Genomic DNA, 18,713 nt, shown 5'->3' with positions numbered 1-18,713 from the left:
GGGTATTTTGTATCTTTGTGTTTCAGTAATTGCAGGTTTCATATAGAAAAATAGAGAAGTCAGGATTTGTTTGTCTCTGTTAAATTTTCCCTCTTTATCATGGGGAGGTCTAATGTCCAAAATTATATCTGTATTATTGGGATGAATAACTGAGGTCTTTTATGTTAACATTTTTTAACAAACCACATTCTTATCTTATCTATGCCCTTATTGGGCATTGATGGAATCTTTTCCTTTATACTCTGACACTGTGGAAAAAAAAAAAAAAAAAGCTACTAATTTCCTTTTTCCGCAGATGATTAAAATTTGCTATTCTAGGGAGAAAAGGTTTAATAGAACCAGAATTTCTGTTATAAAATAGCCTCTCTCTATTTTAAGAAAGGCATATATTTAATGTGATACAAAGCATATTTTTTTCATTTCTGAAAGTGTCATATCAGAAGTTCATAAAGTGTGTATTGCCTGTACTCATCAATGAACAAACACTATAACATAAGATTTACAATGTAAAATTTTAACAGAGAACTTGAAAACACTTGTGCTTTAACTTGTATTCGGATTAAAATCTACCTAAGAATACATGCTGTACACAACGGTAGACTGGTGCTTGGAAAATCTTTTTTTTTTTTAACCCACACCTAATCTCCAACACACAAATTTAAAATCCTATGTCACCTTGTTCTCAAAGTCACAAAAGTCACAAGATTTTCAGAAAACTTACTTATAGGATCCCTGAGATTCGAACTTGTTTTAGATTTTTAGTAGATGTGCCAATGGTAATGGCAGTTTGAAAATCTTAGTTGACCTTTTGAATTAACGCATTTGCAAGTGTTGGGAAGCACTAATGCAGCAAAATGTTTGCAAGTTACCCTGGTCAAACCTCTGTTACATGAAACTTAGATAACACTGCAGCTTTAATATCACCATAATCTGGCCAATACACCACCTTTCATTGTTTATACCGTTACAAAAAACCAAAACAAAACAAAAAAAACATCGGCCCATAAAAACGAAAAACCACCATTGGCCCACCGGGCAAATGCCCGGTTTGCCCGATGGCCAGTCCAGCTATGTTCATCAACCATCGCTCCTTTAGGTGGTGGATCTGGCTTAATTGTTTTTCCACCTTCTCTTTCTTCCATGTCAGCAAGCAGGCTTTTCCTTGTCCCACAGTTTCTTCCACGTCCTACTCCTCTCATTTTGCGTGTTTTCCTCCTTCATTCACAAGCGTAATTAAATCCCACTCCTGACACCACTCTTATGCAGAGAGGTGTGGTGTAGAAGACAGTAGACTTCACTCTGACTTAACTGAAGTAGTTAATATTTAGTTTATTGGCCAATCTCTTGCACATCTATTTCTTGCCAGCTTTATATACTCCGAGACCACACCTTCTCAATTCAAACAGGCCTATAAAAGAACTGCATTTGAGGCGGGCTTCCTGTTTACTAGAATGACAAGATGGCTACAGCAGAGAGGTTTGACCTGGTTAACTTACAAACATTTTGCTGCATTAGTGCTTCCCAACAGCAAGATTTTCAGACAATCTTGACCTTGATCTCGAGGTCAAGATCACTGAAATTCCAACTCATTTAAGATTTTTAGTAGACAAACCTATGGTATGAACTTGAAGCTACTACGTCATCTTGTTCTTGTGTTATCACATTCACAAACATGCTGTCCACCCGTCCGCGCACTTGAGAGGGTGACGACATCAGCATTTTATGGCTGAGATGTAAAAAAGGAAAAGATCTTCTCATGGTCCCAGGTCTTCAACCCAGTGTTTTGAGTTTTGTTCTGGACTTGTAATTTATTCTTTGGTCTGTGTTATTTAGTATTCTTAGTGCCTCTGAGTTTTGTTTCTAGCTCTTAGTTCCTTGTCAGATAATGTTAGTTACCTTCCATGTCCAGTTAACTCTATTCTCATCCCATGTTTGTAGTCTAGATTGTGGTCTGTTGTGGTCTGTCTAATGAGTCCTGCACTAGGGTCCTCTTCCTGCATGACACAAAACAGTCACATGACTCTTCCTTTATTGAGTCAACACTACAAATATAATTATTATACTATTATACAGTATGGCTTAATTAAGTTTGGATTCAAGCCTTTTAGAACATGAAACTAACCATACAGCATTTTTAATAATCACTGTCTTGATCCACAGAAACACACGTGGAGAGCTTATTGAAGGATCTTGGCTTGGACCAGCACTACACAGTGAAGCTGTCACTCAGCAAAATACTTGAAGTTGATGAGAAGACCATCACTGATCTACCTGCCAAGTGCAAATCAGACCTTCCATGGTACTTTTTAAAGAAACTGATGATGGTTAATGTGACAGCTAGGAATGTGAAATATAAATCTGTTTGTGACTCAAACTGTGATGAATAATCAGTGAGTACAAAGTTAAATCTTAAAAATCTGGTCAATAGCCCAAAGACAGGTGTTATGTTAAATCCACTCGATATCATCGCTGCTCTCTTTCTGTGTTCTGATGGTTTTCTACAGCAGGAAATCGCACTAAAAATGTCCATGTGTCAGTTCTCTGTTCCTCTGCTGCTTCCAAATTGTGACACCAATCAGTGCACACTCATGCTGTGGGCCATGAGAGACATTGTTAAAAAGTACAGACCTCAGTCTCTGTCAGAATCCAAGGGCTTCATTGAAGACAGAATCGTTCTCTCTGAACTTCCAATGATCTCTTTTGTCAGACTGGGTGAGTGCTCCTCATCCAAGTCAGAGATTCTCAATAAGCTTCTAACTGATTCTCAGCAGTACCATGACACCTTTGTTCACTACAACATGGAGTGTGGTGACAGTCCAAGAACAATGTCCAACGGACTGACTGAAATTACTTGGTATCTTCCTTGTGGAAACACAAACATTGATATTTTCAGTCAGCCAGTGGCTGTAGCTAACCTTTGTGGAGACATTGAATCCTTTGAAACCCAATACTCCTTTTTGTGTCAGACATTTGCAGCAGTTTTTGTGTTCTTTGACCATTTAGACTGAGTGCAGTCTACTTACCAACCAACACCACAAGGCACAGATTTTCTTGGTAGGTAACTATGAGAGCCAGAGCCTCAGTTTAGATACTTTAGAAACAGTAGCAACCATGTTGAACTTGACTAACAACAACATCATTAGTAAAACAAAACAAAAAAAATGATGCCGATTTTGTCAAAAGTTTGAGGAAAACAATCAAAGATGTTGTTGAGAACTCACAGATAAAGATACAAATAGAGCAGATGGCAGACATTGCCCATGAACTGGGGATCCTGGTTGATGAAGACTCTCCAGAGTGCCAGACTGCAAAGACAAATGCAGAAGCCATCACTGCAGAAATTCAAGACATCCATAGATTCAAAGAAGATCAGCTTCCACGACAAGGTGAAATATGGAAAGAACTGACCTGCTTAGAGAAGGAAGAATTTCGGCTTAAAAAAGTTGGCTCCAAAAATATAGAAGATTACAAAAGCGAACTTCAGAAAAAGAAAAAAGAACTGCGGAAAAACCAAAACTCTTATGACATGTCAACAGCTATGACGTGCTTTATCAATGCAATATCAAGCCCAGGAACAGAGAGGTTTTATTTCCTGAAATGGATGCGAATGAACCTGGATAACGTGTCTCGTTTAAAACTGTCTGAACTTCGGGAGAAATATAAAGAAAAATGCAAGAACTCTGAGAACAAAGAGGAGATCAAGGAGACTGACAGACAGATTTCAAACAGCTCACTGGGGACTGAACACTTCTTCCGTGAAATGGGTCAGATCTATGAAGCCTCACTGTCCCTTCCACAAACAGATCCAACACGTCAACGGCTGCAGCATCTGCCCAAACTGTGTGCAGAGTTGTTGCTTGATGGATTTCCTCTTGAGCTTGTAGATGGAGATGCATCCAACATCCCTCTCAGATGGGTGAGTGATGTTCTCTCTCAGCTCAGTGACTTGGTGTCTCCAAACAGAAAGATCCTGGTAGTCACAGTTCTTGGAGTTCAGAGCACAGGAAAGTCCACTCTCCTTAACACCATGTTTGGAGTGCAGTTTGCAGTCAGCAGTGGTCGATGTACTCGAGGTGCCTTTATGCTGCTCATCAAAATCAATGAAGACATGAAAAAAATCCTAAACTGTGACTTCATGCTGATCATTGACACTGAGGGCTTAAAGTCACCAGAACTTGCACAACTGGACAACAGCTATGAGCACGACAATGAGCTTGCTACACTTGTTGTGGGGCTGAGTGATGTCACCATTGTTAATATTGCAATGGAGAATTCAACTGAAATGAAGGACATCCTTGTGCATGCTTTTCTCAGGATGAAGGAGGTGGGCAAAAAGCCAAAATGTGTGTTTGTTCACCAGAATGTGTCCGATGTTTCAGCCCATGAGAAGAACTTACGAGACAGGAAACTGCTCCTGGAACAGTTAAATGAGATGACCCAGGCAGCAGCCAAAATGGAAAAGAAAGAGGAGAACAAGAGCTTCACTGATGTGATGGAGTACAGTCCAGACACTGGGAACTGGTACATTCCTGGACTCTGGAATGGAAACCCACCAATGGCACCAGTCAGTGTAGGGTACAGTGAGGCTGTATATGAGCTCAAGAAACACATCATCCAACTGCTGGGAAACTGTGAGTCATCTGCTAATGATGTCATGGAGTTTAAAGAGTGGGTGAGAAGTCTGTGGACTGCAGTAAAACATGAAAACTTCATCTTCAGCTTCAGAAACAGCCTCGTAGCTGATGCATACACAAGCCTCTGCGCAGAATTGGACAAATGGGAGTGGGAATTCAAAAAAGAAATGTACACCTGGGTAACAAACGCAGAATCAAGAATTTCCAATTTTGGTACAATTGCTGTAAAATCTGAATCTTCTGACATCAATGAATTTCTCAAATGTTTGAAAAGTGAAGCCTCCACAGTGCTGTCTACATGGGAGAAAAAGTTTCTAGAAAATCTGACACAGTATTTTAAGCAAACAGAGGGTCATGTTTATGTGGTTGAAGGATACAGAGAGGAATTCTTAATCAGTGTAAAAAACCTTCAAAAAGAAATAGAGAAATCTGTTTTTAATCAGCTCACAGCAGCAGCAGAAATAACACAGGAAATGATAGAAATTGATCAAATCAAGGAAAATCACATAAAAGAGATTGAAAATGCAGTTTGGGGACTGGTTCATGAATGCTGGAAAAATAATGTTCAGTTGGAAGAGACAGAACTTGAAAATAAGTTTCACAAGATGTGGAACGACATGCTGAAGCGACTTCCTTGTTCTGAAAAACAAGCTGCACAAATCTTCAGGAATGCATCATCTTATCTGAGAGAGAGCCTGAAACACAAAGGGGATGTTTCACAAGAACTCTTAGAAAAAAGGCTGGAAGATTGTGGTTTGGTGCCTTTCAGATATACAGCTGAAAGATACTCAAATAGAGGTGAGGACGTGAGTATGTTTTTGAACATTCAAGATTACATAATGGCTGCACAAAAACTGGCTGACAGCATCATAGATGCTTGCACTCAGTTTGTGAGTGAAAAAGTGAGGAGGAAAAAAATGTACTGTGACACATACATGAAGGAGATCCTACACATCACTGATGAGAACCTCGATAACAACCAGGATTTTGCAACAGACATTGAGTTTGAAGTTTCTCTAAAACTGCACATCTGTGGATTTGCAGCCAGAGTTTAAGAAAGTGCATGAAGAAAATGATCCTTACAGATGTTTGATTGAAAACAAAGAAAGGTTTCGTGATGATTTCAAAGATGTGTTTTATAAACGAGACCAGTGTCAGAAGAAGGCAGAAGAATTCACCAACCAGTGTTTGAAGCCTGCTGTTAAAGATTTTATCAGTCAGTCCCTGGGACATGATATCACTGATGAAATGCGGACATGTGAGCAGTTCAGGACACAGAACTCCTTCCAGTATTCACTTTTACTCAATTTCCTTTCAAAGGCTTTTCTGTTGCGAGTCCGTCTCTCTTCTTTGTTTTTGGCCCACTTTGCACCAGAAAGAGGAAACCAGCGGCTGAACAACAGCAGCACGTTTAAGCTTGATAAGCTGTTGTTAGAATTTATTTAATATTACTTTCTACACCAGGATCCTTTTCTACGTAGCTGACGGCTGGTAACTGTGCAGGGGCGGATCTAGCAAAGTGTAGCCAGGGGGGCCGATAGGGCATTAACAGGGAAAAGGGGGCACAAAGACATACTTTTCTTTCTTATTCTCATTTAAAATATCTAGCTTTTAATAAATAATTATGTGAATCTTACACCCAAAGTTTTAATCTGATGTAAAATGTATAGAAGTCCATTACTGTATATAGTAACTATTAAGTCTAATATACCCTAGTAAGCTATAGTACTTTTTCCTTTAGGAAGGTACCATCTGTGAATTCTGCAATTCTGTTGAAAAAAGATGTTGAATCTATTTAATTATTGCTGAAAAATAATTAATTTCTGTGCATTTGTTTTACATGTGCATTCAATTAAAGTCGATTACACTGATTAAGCATCATGAGGCAGAGGGTGGGGGGTGGTTCCCTATTTTTTTTGCTGAGAGTTTGCAACCCTATTAGTTAGGTTGCTTAATATTTCTTCTAAGTACTCTTTAAAATACCAGAATAGGGAGGATGGTGCAGGTTTAAGTTTATTAGATTGATCAGTTTTGCTGAACTATGAAATATTTTGGGCGCAGTGTATTTTTTACACACAGGTATAACAGAATAGCTTTAGTGTTGTTGTTTATTTAAACTTCAGTATGAACTTATACAAAATGCAGCAAGATATGAAAAAAAAAACAGTTTTATTGATTAAAAAACACACTATATCGGATTCATATCGGTATCGGCAGAAGAGAGGGATATTATACCCCTTATGTCAAAATATTCATGAGCTTTTTGAGTGTTAGGTTCTAATGAATTATTCATGAGCTCAGGAAGTAATTAAATTATGATAATAATTAAATTATGATATTCATAAAAATATGATATTCATAAAAATTGTGATTTTCATAAAATTATGATATTCATCCAAAATATGCTAGTTCATTGCTTTTCTTCCCCCCAAAAAAGAACTAATTGATTATTTTTAGAAAGTTTTTATATCAAATACCATTCTTTTATTTTTAATCCACTAAAAACTTTTTCCTTTTTTCCCTAAAGAAACGCCATCTGGTGGTGGGTCAGCGCATGACAGCGCATGAGTGCGCAGTGCGCGCACCCCCGCGCCTGTGTGTCTAGGCGCGCTCGTGCGCGCGCCTGACTCGGGACCGGGACTGTGTCTCTGGGGCCGTGTTTATGTATTTAAAATGTGTTAAACCAGTATAAATGTGCTTAGTTAAACTTGTGCTTTTGTAACGTTCAGTATGGCTAGACATACAGGGTGCATGCCCTGGGGGAAAACTTTATTTCAATTTATATGCATTTGTTTAATCCGAACAAAGAAATTTAAAATCAAACTCAGAGTCACAAAAAACACTCGCGATCTCCGCTGGCTCCCACCCAATCCTTAGGCAAATAAGCAGGGAGAAACTCCTCAAAAACCCTCCGCGTTTTTCTCCAAAACCCTAGAATAACTTCTAGGAACCCCCGTATACCCAAAAACCTTATATTCGATAACAGGGCAAATCCTGAAACCAAATCCTTAGTCTTTTTCTTCAAAAACAGCCCTAGCACTAGCTCCGTCTCTAAGTTCTTACTCGCGATCCTTAGGTAAAATAACCGGCCAATCCTCCTGAAAAACAAAACAAAACAAAAAAAACCCTCCGCGGTTTCTCTCCAAAATACGCAAAACAAAAAACCCCTAGAAATAACCTGTAGGCAACCTCCTATCCCCAAGCCTTATATTCGATAACAGGGGAAAATCCTGAAACCAAATCCTTAGGCATTTTTTCTCAAATTCCGCTCAGAGTCTAAGTTCTCCTTTCGCTATCACTCCATCCCGCAACCGCTGCCAGAGAACAGTTTTTCCTTCTTGTTCGCTCCCCGGCTCCTCTTGAATGCTGCTTACCTCGTTCGAAATTTTGCGCCGGAGACCAACTCCGCCTCCCAGGTAAACCTTACTGCCCCGCTGCCAATCACATAACAAAGGGGCGGCTCCATTCGCACCCCGCTCGCCCAATCGCGCTCAGCTTGGATTTTCATGATCCCCCCGCTCAGGTTAAGACTCGCGTCCTCTCTCACGTGCCATCTGACTTCGGACGCGTGGACAGCTGGCTCTCACTCAGGTTAAATAATTTAACATTTAGGCCTAAATGTAACTCTTCTTTTCTACCGGAAAAAAAACCCCAAAATCGGAATCTCTCTTTTCCGATTTTGGGGCTATGCTCTCAGCCTAAGAGAGAGCAAAGTCTTTTCTACCAGCTAAAAGGAGGTGAAAGTTTTGATCCCCTCACACCGCTGGATCGCCTTTACTTTGTCTAATTGGGGTGTTTTGAGCCTCATCGCCACGCCCCCAAGTGCAGAAGAGCCTGCGGGACGAGCTAGCAACAACCGCGAACCAGGGATCAACAACAACTCGCCTCGTCTTGATGCATTCTCAATCATCCAGGAAAATAAATCTCCAAAACTTGATTCTGTTCATCTGGACCTAGCCTTTTCCTGCGAGAAACGTTTCGTCACTCATCCAAGTGACTTCGCTTTCCCTATGTGCATATCAATCGGTAAGTGTTACTCTTGCTTTCTAACTACATTTTTGTACTTTCCTTTTTACCATTCTTTCAGTCCTTTCATTTAAAAGGATTACTATTATGTACAATACACCATCCGTCCATCCAATCGCTTCCGCTTATCCTTTTTTCAGGCTCGCGCGGTGTGCTGGAGCCTTTCCCACGTACAATACACTTTAAAAATATATATAAGCTCTACTTTAACTCCCGTAAAAGTTTATACATTACATCTCTACATCACCTATCATGCTCTCATCAGGTATCTCCTATCATCTTGTTATTGTTATGTTATGCTCCTTTGATTTTTTTTGCTGGTTTGCGTGTTTTAAAACTCTTTTTGTTTTTCTTTATATTTTTTAGACTCTGATTTAAGCCAGATGTGTTAACCTGATCCCTGGGAAACACCAGCTCTGCGTGGATTTTGACCGCGAGTGACCGGATGTTGTTTCTGGCCTGAGGTTGCCTGAAATGCCGTGAGGCTCGTTTGAAAGATTGCGCCCGAGACCAACTCCGCCTCCAAGGCGTGCCTACCTTTAGCTGCCACCAGTGAGATATCAGAGCCGGGCTCCACATATCCAATCAGGAGCACAAGCAAGACAGCTTTTGCAGACTCTCCAGAAATATACAAGTCCTTACCAACTGCTCTGCAACCCAGTGTTTCTGGTCCCCTCACTAACATCGCTTTTGAGATATTTTTTTACGAACCACCAAAAAAGCAATTTTACCCCCCAGTACAGAAGACTGGATCTGAGGGCAGCAGCGGGGACAAATGATTGTAATGAAGCGACAGACATTTCATGGCTGGTCTTAGATAATCGTGAGTCATTGTGTCTTATGGTGAAAAGTACACAGTTTTGCAAGAGGCATACAAGCACTGTGGAAAAAGTAATCATAAAACTGTTTTTGTGAACACTCTGCTCCCTACGTTATGCTTTAAAAATGTGATACATGTAATGTGATCATCAAAGAACATGACTTTTTAAAACTTTTATTCTTATGCTTTTAAAGTTTCTCAGATTATCATAAAATACTTATTTGTATGTTATAATGTTTTTCTTACACCATGTGTAATTTTTATAAACACCTTGTTCATTGTATCAATGTGTAATTATGTATCTTTGATAAATAAATAAAATATTTAATCTTGTGTTTGTGTACTTTCTGGTGATTCAATAAAAAATTAGTCACATATCGCTCTGATAAACACAGATGGCTGAAAGAAATGTTTGATGGGACAAAAGGAAACAAGTGTCTCGCTGCTAAACTTTTAAGTCACCATGGTTTAAATGAGAAAATGCCACTAGGAAACTAGCAGCCCTTAGTCTTTATGTAAAACATGAAAAACTCCATATCAGTGATATCTACAAAGGTGTACTCATTTCTTTGTTATGGTACTTTACTGTTCCAATGAAACAAAAAGAAAATCTCATTTTAAAGTACATTTTTCAGCCATCCTGGCCTATTTTCAGGGGCAAGAATGTTGATGTTAGACTGTGTTTTAAATCAGGTTTCGATCTTAAACTAACTATCACAGCACTGATTTTACTGATTACAGTTGTAATCTCAAGTAGAATCCCAAACTGGCTTTTCTCCAGTCAGTGTTATGATAAAAATTTAACTTGTTCTTTTGTGTATTTGCACATGGCCCATCACAGGACTCCTTAGTAAGCTGTACAGCATAAGTTTTCAATTCACTTTTGTCAGAAAACTTCACAGTATGAGAAGCACAGTTTCTCCAAATGTGTGCTTCTTTTTCATCACTCAGTGTGCTTTTAGAGCATCTACATTAGCTCATCAAATAAAAGTACAATCAGTAAGTGTACTTTAACATTTCAGGTTCCAGTACACTCTTACTTAGATAATCTCAACTATCTCACTAACCTCTTTTTTTTTTTTGTATTATTCATCAAATTTATACAAATCTCTTGTAATTTATCTGAACAAATGTAGGCACAAGCAACTCCTTTTTAGCTTCTGTGATGCATTTACCTCCCACACGTTAAACTAAATGTTCGTGTTCTCACAGTTAACATGTCTCATGTTACCATGTTGTATTTCTAATACCCAGCCTCAGTGTTCGCCCTGTAGACCCTCAAATCCAAACACCAATGATCTAGATATTCACAAAATTCATCACGAGATTCTTAAGGTCTTAAGTTGTTGTTTTTAATGTTTTACACAAAAACTTCACATTTTTATATTTTTAAATGAAAGTGTCATGGAAAGATATTTTTTCTTTAATGATGTTGCTCCCACATTCTCAAATAGTAACTATTCTGGGATTTTATGGTCAAACTATGTGATTTTCCAAGTGTGTGTGTGTGTGTGTGTGTGTGTGTGTGTGTGTGTGTGGAGTAAAATGACCTTCTTATGATGTTGTCACCGTGAATCATTCAGGATTAACAACACAAATTGTTTCGATAGCAGAAACAGTCTGTCTTATAGTTCTCATACGTTACCACTAGTTTTACAAGCACAGTCTTCTTCAGCTCTGTTTATGTAGCTTTTATGAAACTGATTTTCCATAGTACAAGTAGCATTTAATTTTTCTTTGCTCTCCAGTATAAATGCAAGAATTTGCAGGCTTTATTGAAACTGTCACAATGTAACACTCACACTGTCAAAACAGGGTTGATCCATGTTTCTATGAGCACTGATTCATATATCAACAGCTCTGAAAATCCTTTTTTTTTTTAAGTAATGCAGAACAGGATCTCTGTGACTCTCTGTGTCTCTAAAAATCCCAACAAAACTGACAATCACCTTCTAGAGGAATTTCTTTCATTTATGTATTGATCACTTTGTTTATTGGCAATGCTTTTAGGTAACTGTTTTAGCATGTCTGCCTCATACTCCATTCAAACAGTTAGACACACAGTGGGGGTCTGGTAAGGAAGTTGGGGGGAAGCAGACAACTCCACAGGAAGAGTCTTTTTGTCTTTTCTCCACTGTAAGAGATAGCAAGCGAGTGTGAAACTTTCTTTGGGAGGAAAGACCAAAGGTGTGAAAACAGCTGTGTACTGCCTTTTGTTCCTGTAGGAGGTATTTAACTGAGAGCCATGCTCACCCTCTGCCCCAGCGATGGCAGTCCCTCACCAAGCTTGGTTTCTGTTCTTTCTCTTGATTAAAGAATGTTAGCTACCGCTCTTCACTTCTCTGCAGGCTTTATTAAATGGAAAACTTCCACAACAACCTCAAAACAATGGTTTATGGATTTTTATCATCTGCAACACCATGTAACACTTGGATGTTAGATTCTTTTACCAGTCAGTGTTGTTAGCCCCCCAACCCCCAGGCTCCAGGTGTCTGAGCTCTAACCCTGGCTGCCAAATGTGCCTCTGAGCCCTTTGTGCCTCAGGGGGACATTTGCTCCATACATTTGCTCCATACATCATGATTGAGCAGTCACAATACACGACAATACACACTCACGAGACGTAGTTTGATTTTTTTTAACACAAAGTTTGTATGAAGTTCACCTTATCAGCTGAAAATATTAAAGCCAGAACTTACAACATCAAAAACCTTCTACTTCATGTACAGGGTTTCCAAGAAAGTTTTATTTGATGTAATGAGTTTCCAAAAATATTTTATTTCAAGTAAACAAACCAATACATTTGTTTGTAAAACCAATAATTACATTCATTCTTGTAAAGTTTTTTCAAGAAAGTTTTAATTGATGTAATGAGTTTCCAAAATATTTTATTTGATGTAATGAAAACATTACACTTTGATTCTAGTGAAAACAAAATTAATGAGTTTGATTCTTGCAATGCTTTTCCAAGAAAGTTTTATTGGATGCAACGGTTTTCCATAAACAATTTATTTGATGTCATGAAACCAATAGATTTGAACGGGGTAAAACAATTAATGAGTTTGATTCTTGCAATGCTTTTCCAAGAAAGTTTTGTTTGATGCAACGGGTTTCCAAAAATATTTTATTTGATGTAATGAAAAACATTACACTTTGATTCTAGTGAAAACAAAATTAATGAGTTTGATTCTTGCAATGCTTTTCCAAGAAAGTTTTATTGGATGCAACGGTTTTCCATAAACAATTTATTTGATGTCATGAAACCAATAGATTTGAATGGGGTAAAACAAATAACGAGATTGATTCTTGCAGTGTTTTTCCAAGAAAGTTTTGTTTGATGTAACGGGTTTCCAAAAAAGTTTTATTTCAAGTAAACAAACCAATAGATTTGAACGGGGTAAAACAAATAATGAGATTGATTCTTGCAATCCTTTTCCAAGAAAGTTTTATTTGATGCAACGGTTTTCCACAAACAATTTATTTGATGTAATGAAACCAATAGATTTGAACGGGGTAAAACAAATAACGAGATTGATTCTTGCAATGCTTTTCCAAGAAAGTTTTGACTGGCAACAACGCTCACCTGCTAAATCCAACAGAACACCACTGGGACCTTATGTTTCACTCCATCTGACTGTGCAGGAGCTCAGTGTTGGGTACACTGAAAAAAAGGGATTGGCCAACTCTTGGATTTACGTAAGCATCTTGCGTGTATTTAACATAAGTGCATCATGCTTTAAAGTTAAGTGTAACTATATAGTCTAGAAACTACATGATATGCAGAGAGACTAGATTAAATTGTTCATTTCATGTTCGAGTGAAGTAAGTCAATAACTTTCAGTCTCGTGCGCTTTGGATCGTGGTTTCAGGAAGGCATCCATCTCAGTCAAATCGAGCAGCCGCTTCTACTTTTTTTTGGTATACCGAAAAAAGTAAATTGGGTGGTTGTTACATTAAAAAAGTCTAACTTATAATTTAAACACAATAATTTCATGTTTCTATGAACATAATTAAATCATGAAGGATCTGTACGAAATTCAACAACTTAATTTGTCCTTGTTGAGATGACATGATACAATCTAGTAAGAGTGGTTAGTTGCTGAACTCATGAAATTCACAAGATCGCACGAGATGTCAAACTGCAGGAAAACACTGGAGTTATAAGAGGCAGACAACTACATGCACCACGTGTATGCTATTGCTATTTATTGTGGTTTAACCTGTCAAGGACAAAAACGTACAGAAAACTTCTGCATCAAGCCTTGAAATCATAGCTTTCCTACTTCTGTTAAATCTGGATTGGTGGCATGGTGGTTAGTGCTGTTGCTTCACAGTAAGAAGATCCTGGGTTCAAATCCACAATCTGGCTAGTTTGCACTGGTTTCTCTCTGGGTATTCTGGTTTCTTCCCACAGTTAAAAGCCATGCAGTTGTTGGAGTTAGGTTAATTGGCGATTCTAAATTACCTGTCAATGTAAGTGCAAATGGTTGTTTGTGATTGACTGGTGAGCTGTCCAGGGTGTATCCTACCTTGAAACCTATCACTTCAGCGTTATTTCCCAGCCCCCCTGCAACCAGGATAAAGATAGGAGGATGGTACACTCAAAAAAATGAAACGTTGACTTTAATTAAAATTATTTTGTCAACAGGTTCCACGAAATTGCATTGTGTTAGTTTAAAGCAAAAATCTTTATTTCATCTAATTTAAAAAAACTACTTAAGATCAACAAGAGATATTTAAGACTACCTAAATCAAATTATGTTGTATGAACATAAATGATATATTTACAGGTTAGATAGTTTAGATTAGTTACTTCAACACATTTCTTATTTGTGGCAGTAAAATGTTAAATTTAAGTTAGATTAATTCAAATATTATATTTTCAGCCACCTTGTGCTTTACTAATTAGTTTTACATAAATCTATTTTGTCAACAGGTTCCACACAAATGAATTAAGTACATCCAACTTATTTTTTTAAATTTCGTTTATTGCCAACACATTCAGTGAGCATTTGTGTAAACCCAGTCCAAAATAAAACACAACAGGTCATTAGGGTTAGTAACGAACAGTATGTAGACAGATGCAACATCAGGACTTTAAATTAAATGTCTGTATCTGCCAGAAATAGAAGAAAAAAACATTGAAGACCACATAACATGTTGATAAGATGACACTTGAGTTATGCACATGTGATGCTAGTAAGGTCTGTGGAGTGTTTTTTCTTCTAGTGTCTAAAATGGATAGCAAAGTTGCTATTTGCAATGATTGCTTAGGGTCAGTACAATAACACAACACCAATGAAGTGCTTTCCTTTAACAATGCAAAGTGAAGTGTCCACCTCAACAGCCACAATTAAAAAAAATTAATGTTGTAATAATAATAATAATAACAATAAATAGTCCACTGATATTAGCAATCAAAGAAAATTATATCACCATCCCAAATAAAACTTAAATAAAACATGCCAGCATTATGGTCTAACAATAAAACAGCTTGTCAGCGTTCAGTTTTTTTGCAACAGCACAACAGTAACCATTTAACACTTGCCACCCTCAACGTTTATTTTACCAGTGTTTGGGCAAAAAACTTGGGTTGTAAACATTTTAACATGGAAACAATTGTTCGTCTTTAAAAGTCCATAAAATATACATTCATCCTGCATTCCTAACTAACCCTTATTCTTAGTATGTATTGCAATTACCTTTACAATGCACACAATGTAACACAAACAGAATATGAACATATTTCCACCTCATAACAATATACCTTGAACGCTAATATACACACCACCCTTCAACATTTCTGGTGCAGTATCATCTCTCAATTAAATCCTTTAAATCTCAACACTTTTGATTGTCTCTTACTAGCCCCCCCTCCCCCCCAAGAGTAAAATCTCTCAAATTGTAGTAGTTTACAAACTTTTCAAAATTTTCTAAATTTCTCTTACATGTAATTTTCCCTTTATCTGTCATTTTCAACAAATTACCGTTTTATTCCCATTCAGCCTCTGAAAACTTCTGTCCATCTGACAGAACATTCATCATCCAAATTAAGGATTGGCTTATTCATTCAGTTTATTCTTGAGTATCTGTACCTTGGTCAAGAGTCTGCTGACATACAGATGAAGGAAGAGCTTCTGAAGTACTTCAAAGAAAGCTTTCAGTCTCGAGGTTAACTGCGATTCAGTGCATACAGTATATCCCACCCATTAAGAGTGCACATGCAGAGGCCATGTTTTCCAGGTCATGCAGAACACCCTAGATGGTTATACCCACATCGGCTGGAGGAGTGCTGACATCAGCTTTTTCGATGGTGAAGATAGCAAGGGTAATTTGTTCCAGCTCCCTCTGAACAGCTGTAGCTGTAGCTTAGACACAAAAACAAAGAAAAATGGCGTCCAGTTAAATTAAAAAAAAAAAAGAAAAAAAAGAGCCAAAGCTACCCTTTAATGAAGTAAACACAATATTAGGAACATGCACCCCAGTGCGCTACTATTTTAGACTACAGACTCAACAATAAATATAAATAGTTTGGATATACAAGAAGATTCCCCAAAACATTTAAACAGGTTCCATGCAAATTACAACAACAACAACAACACTACAACATGCAACAACATTAGTTATTCAAAATTTGGTTTAATACAGATAAAAAACTAAACTAAAATTACCAACCAATTATTCTTTGAAGAGGATGGTTGGGTCTTCATTCAGGTAAAAAGGTAGTGCCCTGAGGACACACTCCCTCCCCTTTTCAATAGTTTCCTTCTGTAGAGAGTGGCAGAGATACAGGAAGAGAAAACAGATATACTTTAGGATGACACAAACTCACATTATACGCAAAATGATGACATATTCACTGCACAGATAGACATGTACACAAGACCAACTAATCATCACATGGACATGAATAGTTAACCTGTTGGGTAGGGTTTCCACCACATTATATATGTCCATAATGGAGGTATAGACAAACTAATACATCATCTTTTTGCATTCAAAACTGATCTTTAACATAAAAACATTCACTTATGGTTTAACCCGAAATTGAGGGATCAGATTTTACTTATGTTTAGGTAATTTTAATTTTCCAAAGTTTTGAGTACCAAACTTTGTCTTGCTTAATAGAAATGTAAGTACACTGTGCAGCTACCATACACTAGCTGTTTAAATTTGAAAGTGATCTTATTAGCCATAATATTTTGCTACCAACAGAATAACGCACCTTTGTGGCTGGGGCCAAAGTTTGTCTAATTTTCTTCCCTGCAACGCCTCCTTTTTTCTTGAAGACTTTTATGAGCTGGTCAGTGTATTGGTCAAGTTGTGCAAAAAGCCTTGGAACAAGTGGAGCAGTAGTAATCCTCACAAATTCTGCTTCCACCTGAAAACATGTCAACAAACACAACATACTGTACTGTAAATATACATACTATATGTACACATATACATACTTTATAACTGAAACTAATGTAGAAAGACCTCATTAAAGCTATAATTTTAACACAAACATTTACACAAAATGCTAATGGAGCCATTACAGCTTTTAGTGTTATATATCAAGTTCCAAAAAATATTGATCACAGCTGATCTGAAAAGAATTTCATACCTCAGGTCCTTGAACTGCAACCTTTACAATGGTTCAGATCTGGAGAAGAAATAACAGGGGCATGGGATGGGTCACTAAAGAAAAATTAACTTATAAAACAGTTTTGTTTTTAAAAGTATAACAGTTCACATACCACATACAAGCTCAGCAGTACCACATACACCACATCAGTATAGGAGGGAGCAGGTAAAGGCAGGATCTGAAATTTATACAGTAAAACAAGAAATTCATTACTTAATTTCAAGAAGCAAATTATTGATTGTATTACAACTAAATAAAATACTACTCAGAAGAAAAGCAAGAGATTGACACTGCTGTGCTAACTTTCTATAGAAGCAATTCTCACCAGGTCTGTCGACCTCCATTGTCTGCCCACTCATATGTCGTGAATAATTTTATTTAAAAAAGTAAGTGTGTGATTTAACAAACTGTAATTTATAACTATGCTGATCTGTATAACTCCGCTAGGAAACATGCTGTATTTACAGACCAGTTTTACATAATACAGATTACTGATAGAGCATAACAATAGTGTCACAGTGGCTTTCGCCCTCGACTTTTTGGATTTTAAATGTCACTTTATGCTATCCTTGCTATCCTATTCGATATTTATGACTCTCGGATTACAGTAAAGGAATCCCAAGAAAGCAAATGAAAAAATAACCCCACGAACCCCTGTAGCTAATCCCTTAATAAAACCAAAAACAATAAAAATGTTTCTTACACAGTCCACAAAATAAGCATGTCCAGGACCCAGTAAAACTAATGTAGAACAAGCGCACACAAACGATATAACATGTCTTATAAGACAAACGCAAAATATAACCATGCTCGACATGTAGATACTACACAACATAGTCAAAGAAAAAAGTGGTCTTACCTCTCAAAGAAACAGCAGCTTGGCGCCAAAACAACGTTTTTAAGTTAAATTTGAAGTCTTGCGCATGAGCAGGCCCAAGCCGTGAAACCTTGTTGTTCTTCGCGGTTTCATTACAACTGTTTTTGCATTACTGCCACCTTGTGGATATACAAAGTATATCGATCCTAATTGACTTAACTTAAATGTTATGCCATCAAGTAACACATTAGTATTATGTACAGTGAATAATAGACACAATTACGTAGACTTGATTAGAAAAACATATGTTAACTTAACAAAAACATATATTTTAAGTAAAATGAAAATAAATAATTAATATACACTGAACAATCCACCTCATTCATTTTTTTGAGTGTAGTTGTTGTAGATCCATTGAATTTTTATGGTAACCAGGATCTAGACTTTGTTGAATATTATGTAATATGAAGACAACATGTAGTATTTAAGTGACCAAGTAGTATTGGGGTAAAAGTTATTGAATAGTGTTGAAATAAAATGACAAAATTGTGAAGGATTAAAATATTCCAAGAGCTCAACTTACTTCATCTAAACATGTTTCAATTGTGTTTTATGAACACAAAATGCACAGGTTTATTGAATATGAACAAGTTGTGTTGATTGAACTCAATTGTTTAAGTTTCTGCCAAAGCAAAACATTTGTGTGCAACCAATGTCCACTATTGAATCAAGTAAATCCAACATGGCCTTTTTTTCAGTGTATGGTAAATGGTCTGTTTCATTTTCAGT

The 18,713-nt window shown here is 37.2% G+C and overlaps 2 protein-coding genes and 1 long non-coding RNA gene across 4 annotated transcripts in view; 2 read left to right on the top strand and 1 right to left on the bottom strand.

Moving 5' to 3' along the window:
* Positions 1–3,225, top strand: part of LOC116327238 (up-regulator of cell proliferation-like) — a 34,885-nt gene extending 31,660 nt beyond the window's left edge. The window contains exon 5 of the mRNA XM_039609366.1: positions 2,161–3,225. Coding sequence (XP_039465300.1) covers positions 2,445–3,008 — 564 coding nt within the window. The 5' untranslated portion in view covers positions 2,161–2,444 and the 3' untranslated portion in view covers positions 3,009–3,225. The remainder of the gene's footprint in view (positions 1–2,160) is intronic.
* Positions 3,125–6,015, top strand: LOC120433358 (interferon-induced very large GTPase 1-like; the record flags this gene model as incomplete). Its single annotated transcript, XM_039599512.1, has 1 exon — positions 3,125–6,015. A coding segment is annotated over one exon (2,565 nt), but the record flags the coding sequence as incomplete, so codon positions are not given.
* Positions 6,016–15,497: 9,482 nt separating this feature from the next.
* On the bottom strand, positions 15,498–18,472 carry LOC120438980. 2 transcript variants are annotated; one of them, XR_005612301.1, is made up of 6 exons: positions 17,967–18,472; positions 17,220–17,285; positions 17,087–17,125; positions 16,706–16,861; positions 16,156–16,248; positions 15,498–15,848 (listed from the first exon to the last, which is right to left on the bottom strand). It is a non-coding gene; the product is annotated as an uncharacterized LOC120438980 (long non-coding RNA). The 2 variants fall into 2 exon arrangements; XR_005612302.1 differs by lacking the exons at positions 17,087–17,125; positions 17,967–18,472 and having other exon boundaries at positions 17,220–17,951.
* Positions 18,473–18,713: the final 241 nt, after the last annotated feature.

This window comes from Oreochromis aureus, linkage group 3 (assembly GCF_013358895.1).
Source record: "Oreochromis aureus strain Israel breed Guangdong linkage group 3, ZZ_aureus, whole genome shotgun sequence".
NCBI classification, from domain to species: Eukaryota; Metazoa; Chordata; class Actinopteri; order Cichliformes; family Cichlidae; genus Oreochromis; species Oreochromis aureus.
The sequence above is the reverse complement of the archived record's forward strand: the minus strand, read 5'-3'. Positions and strand labels throughout refer to the sequence as shown.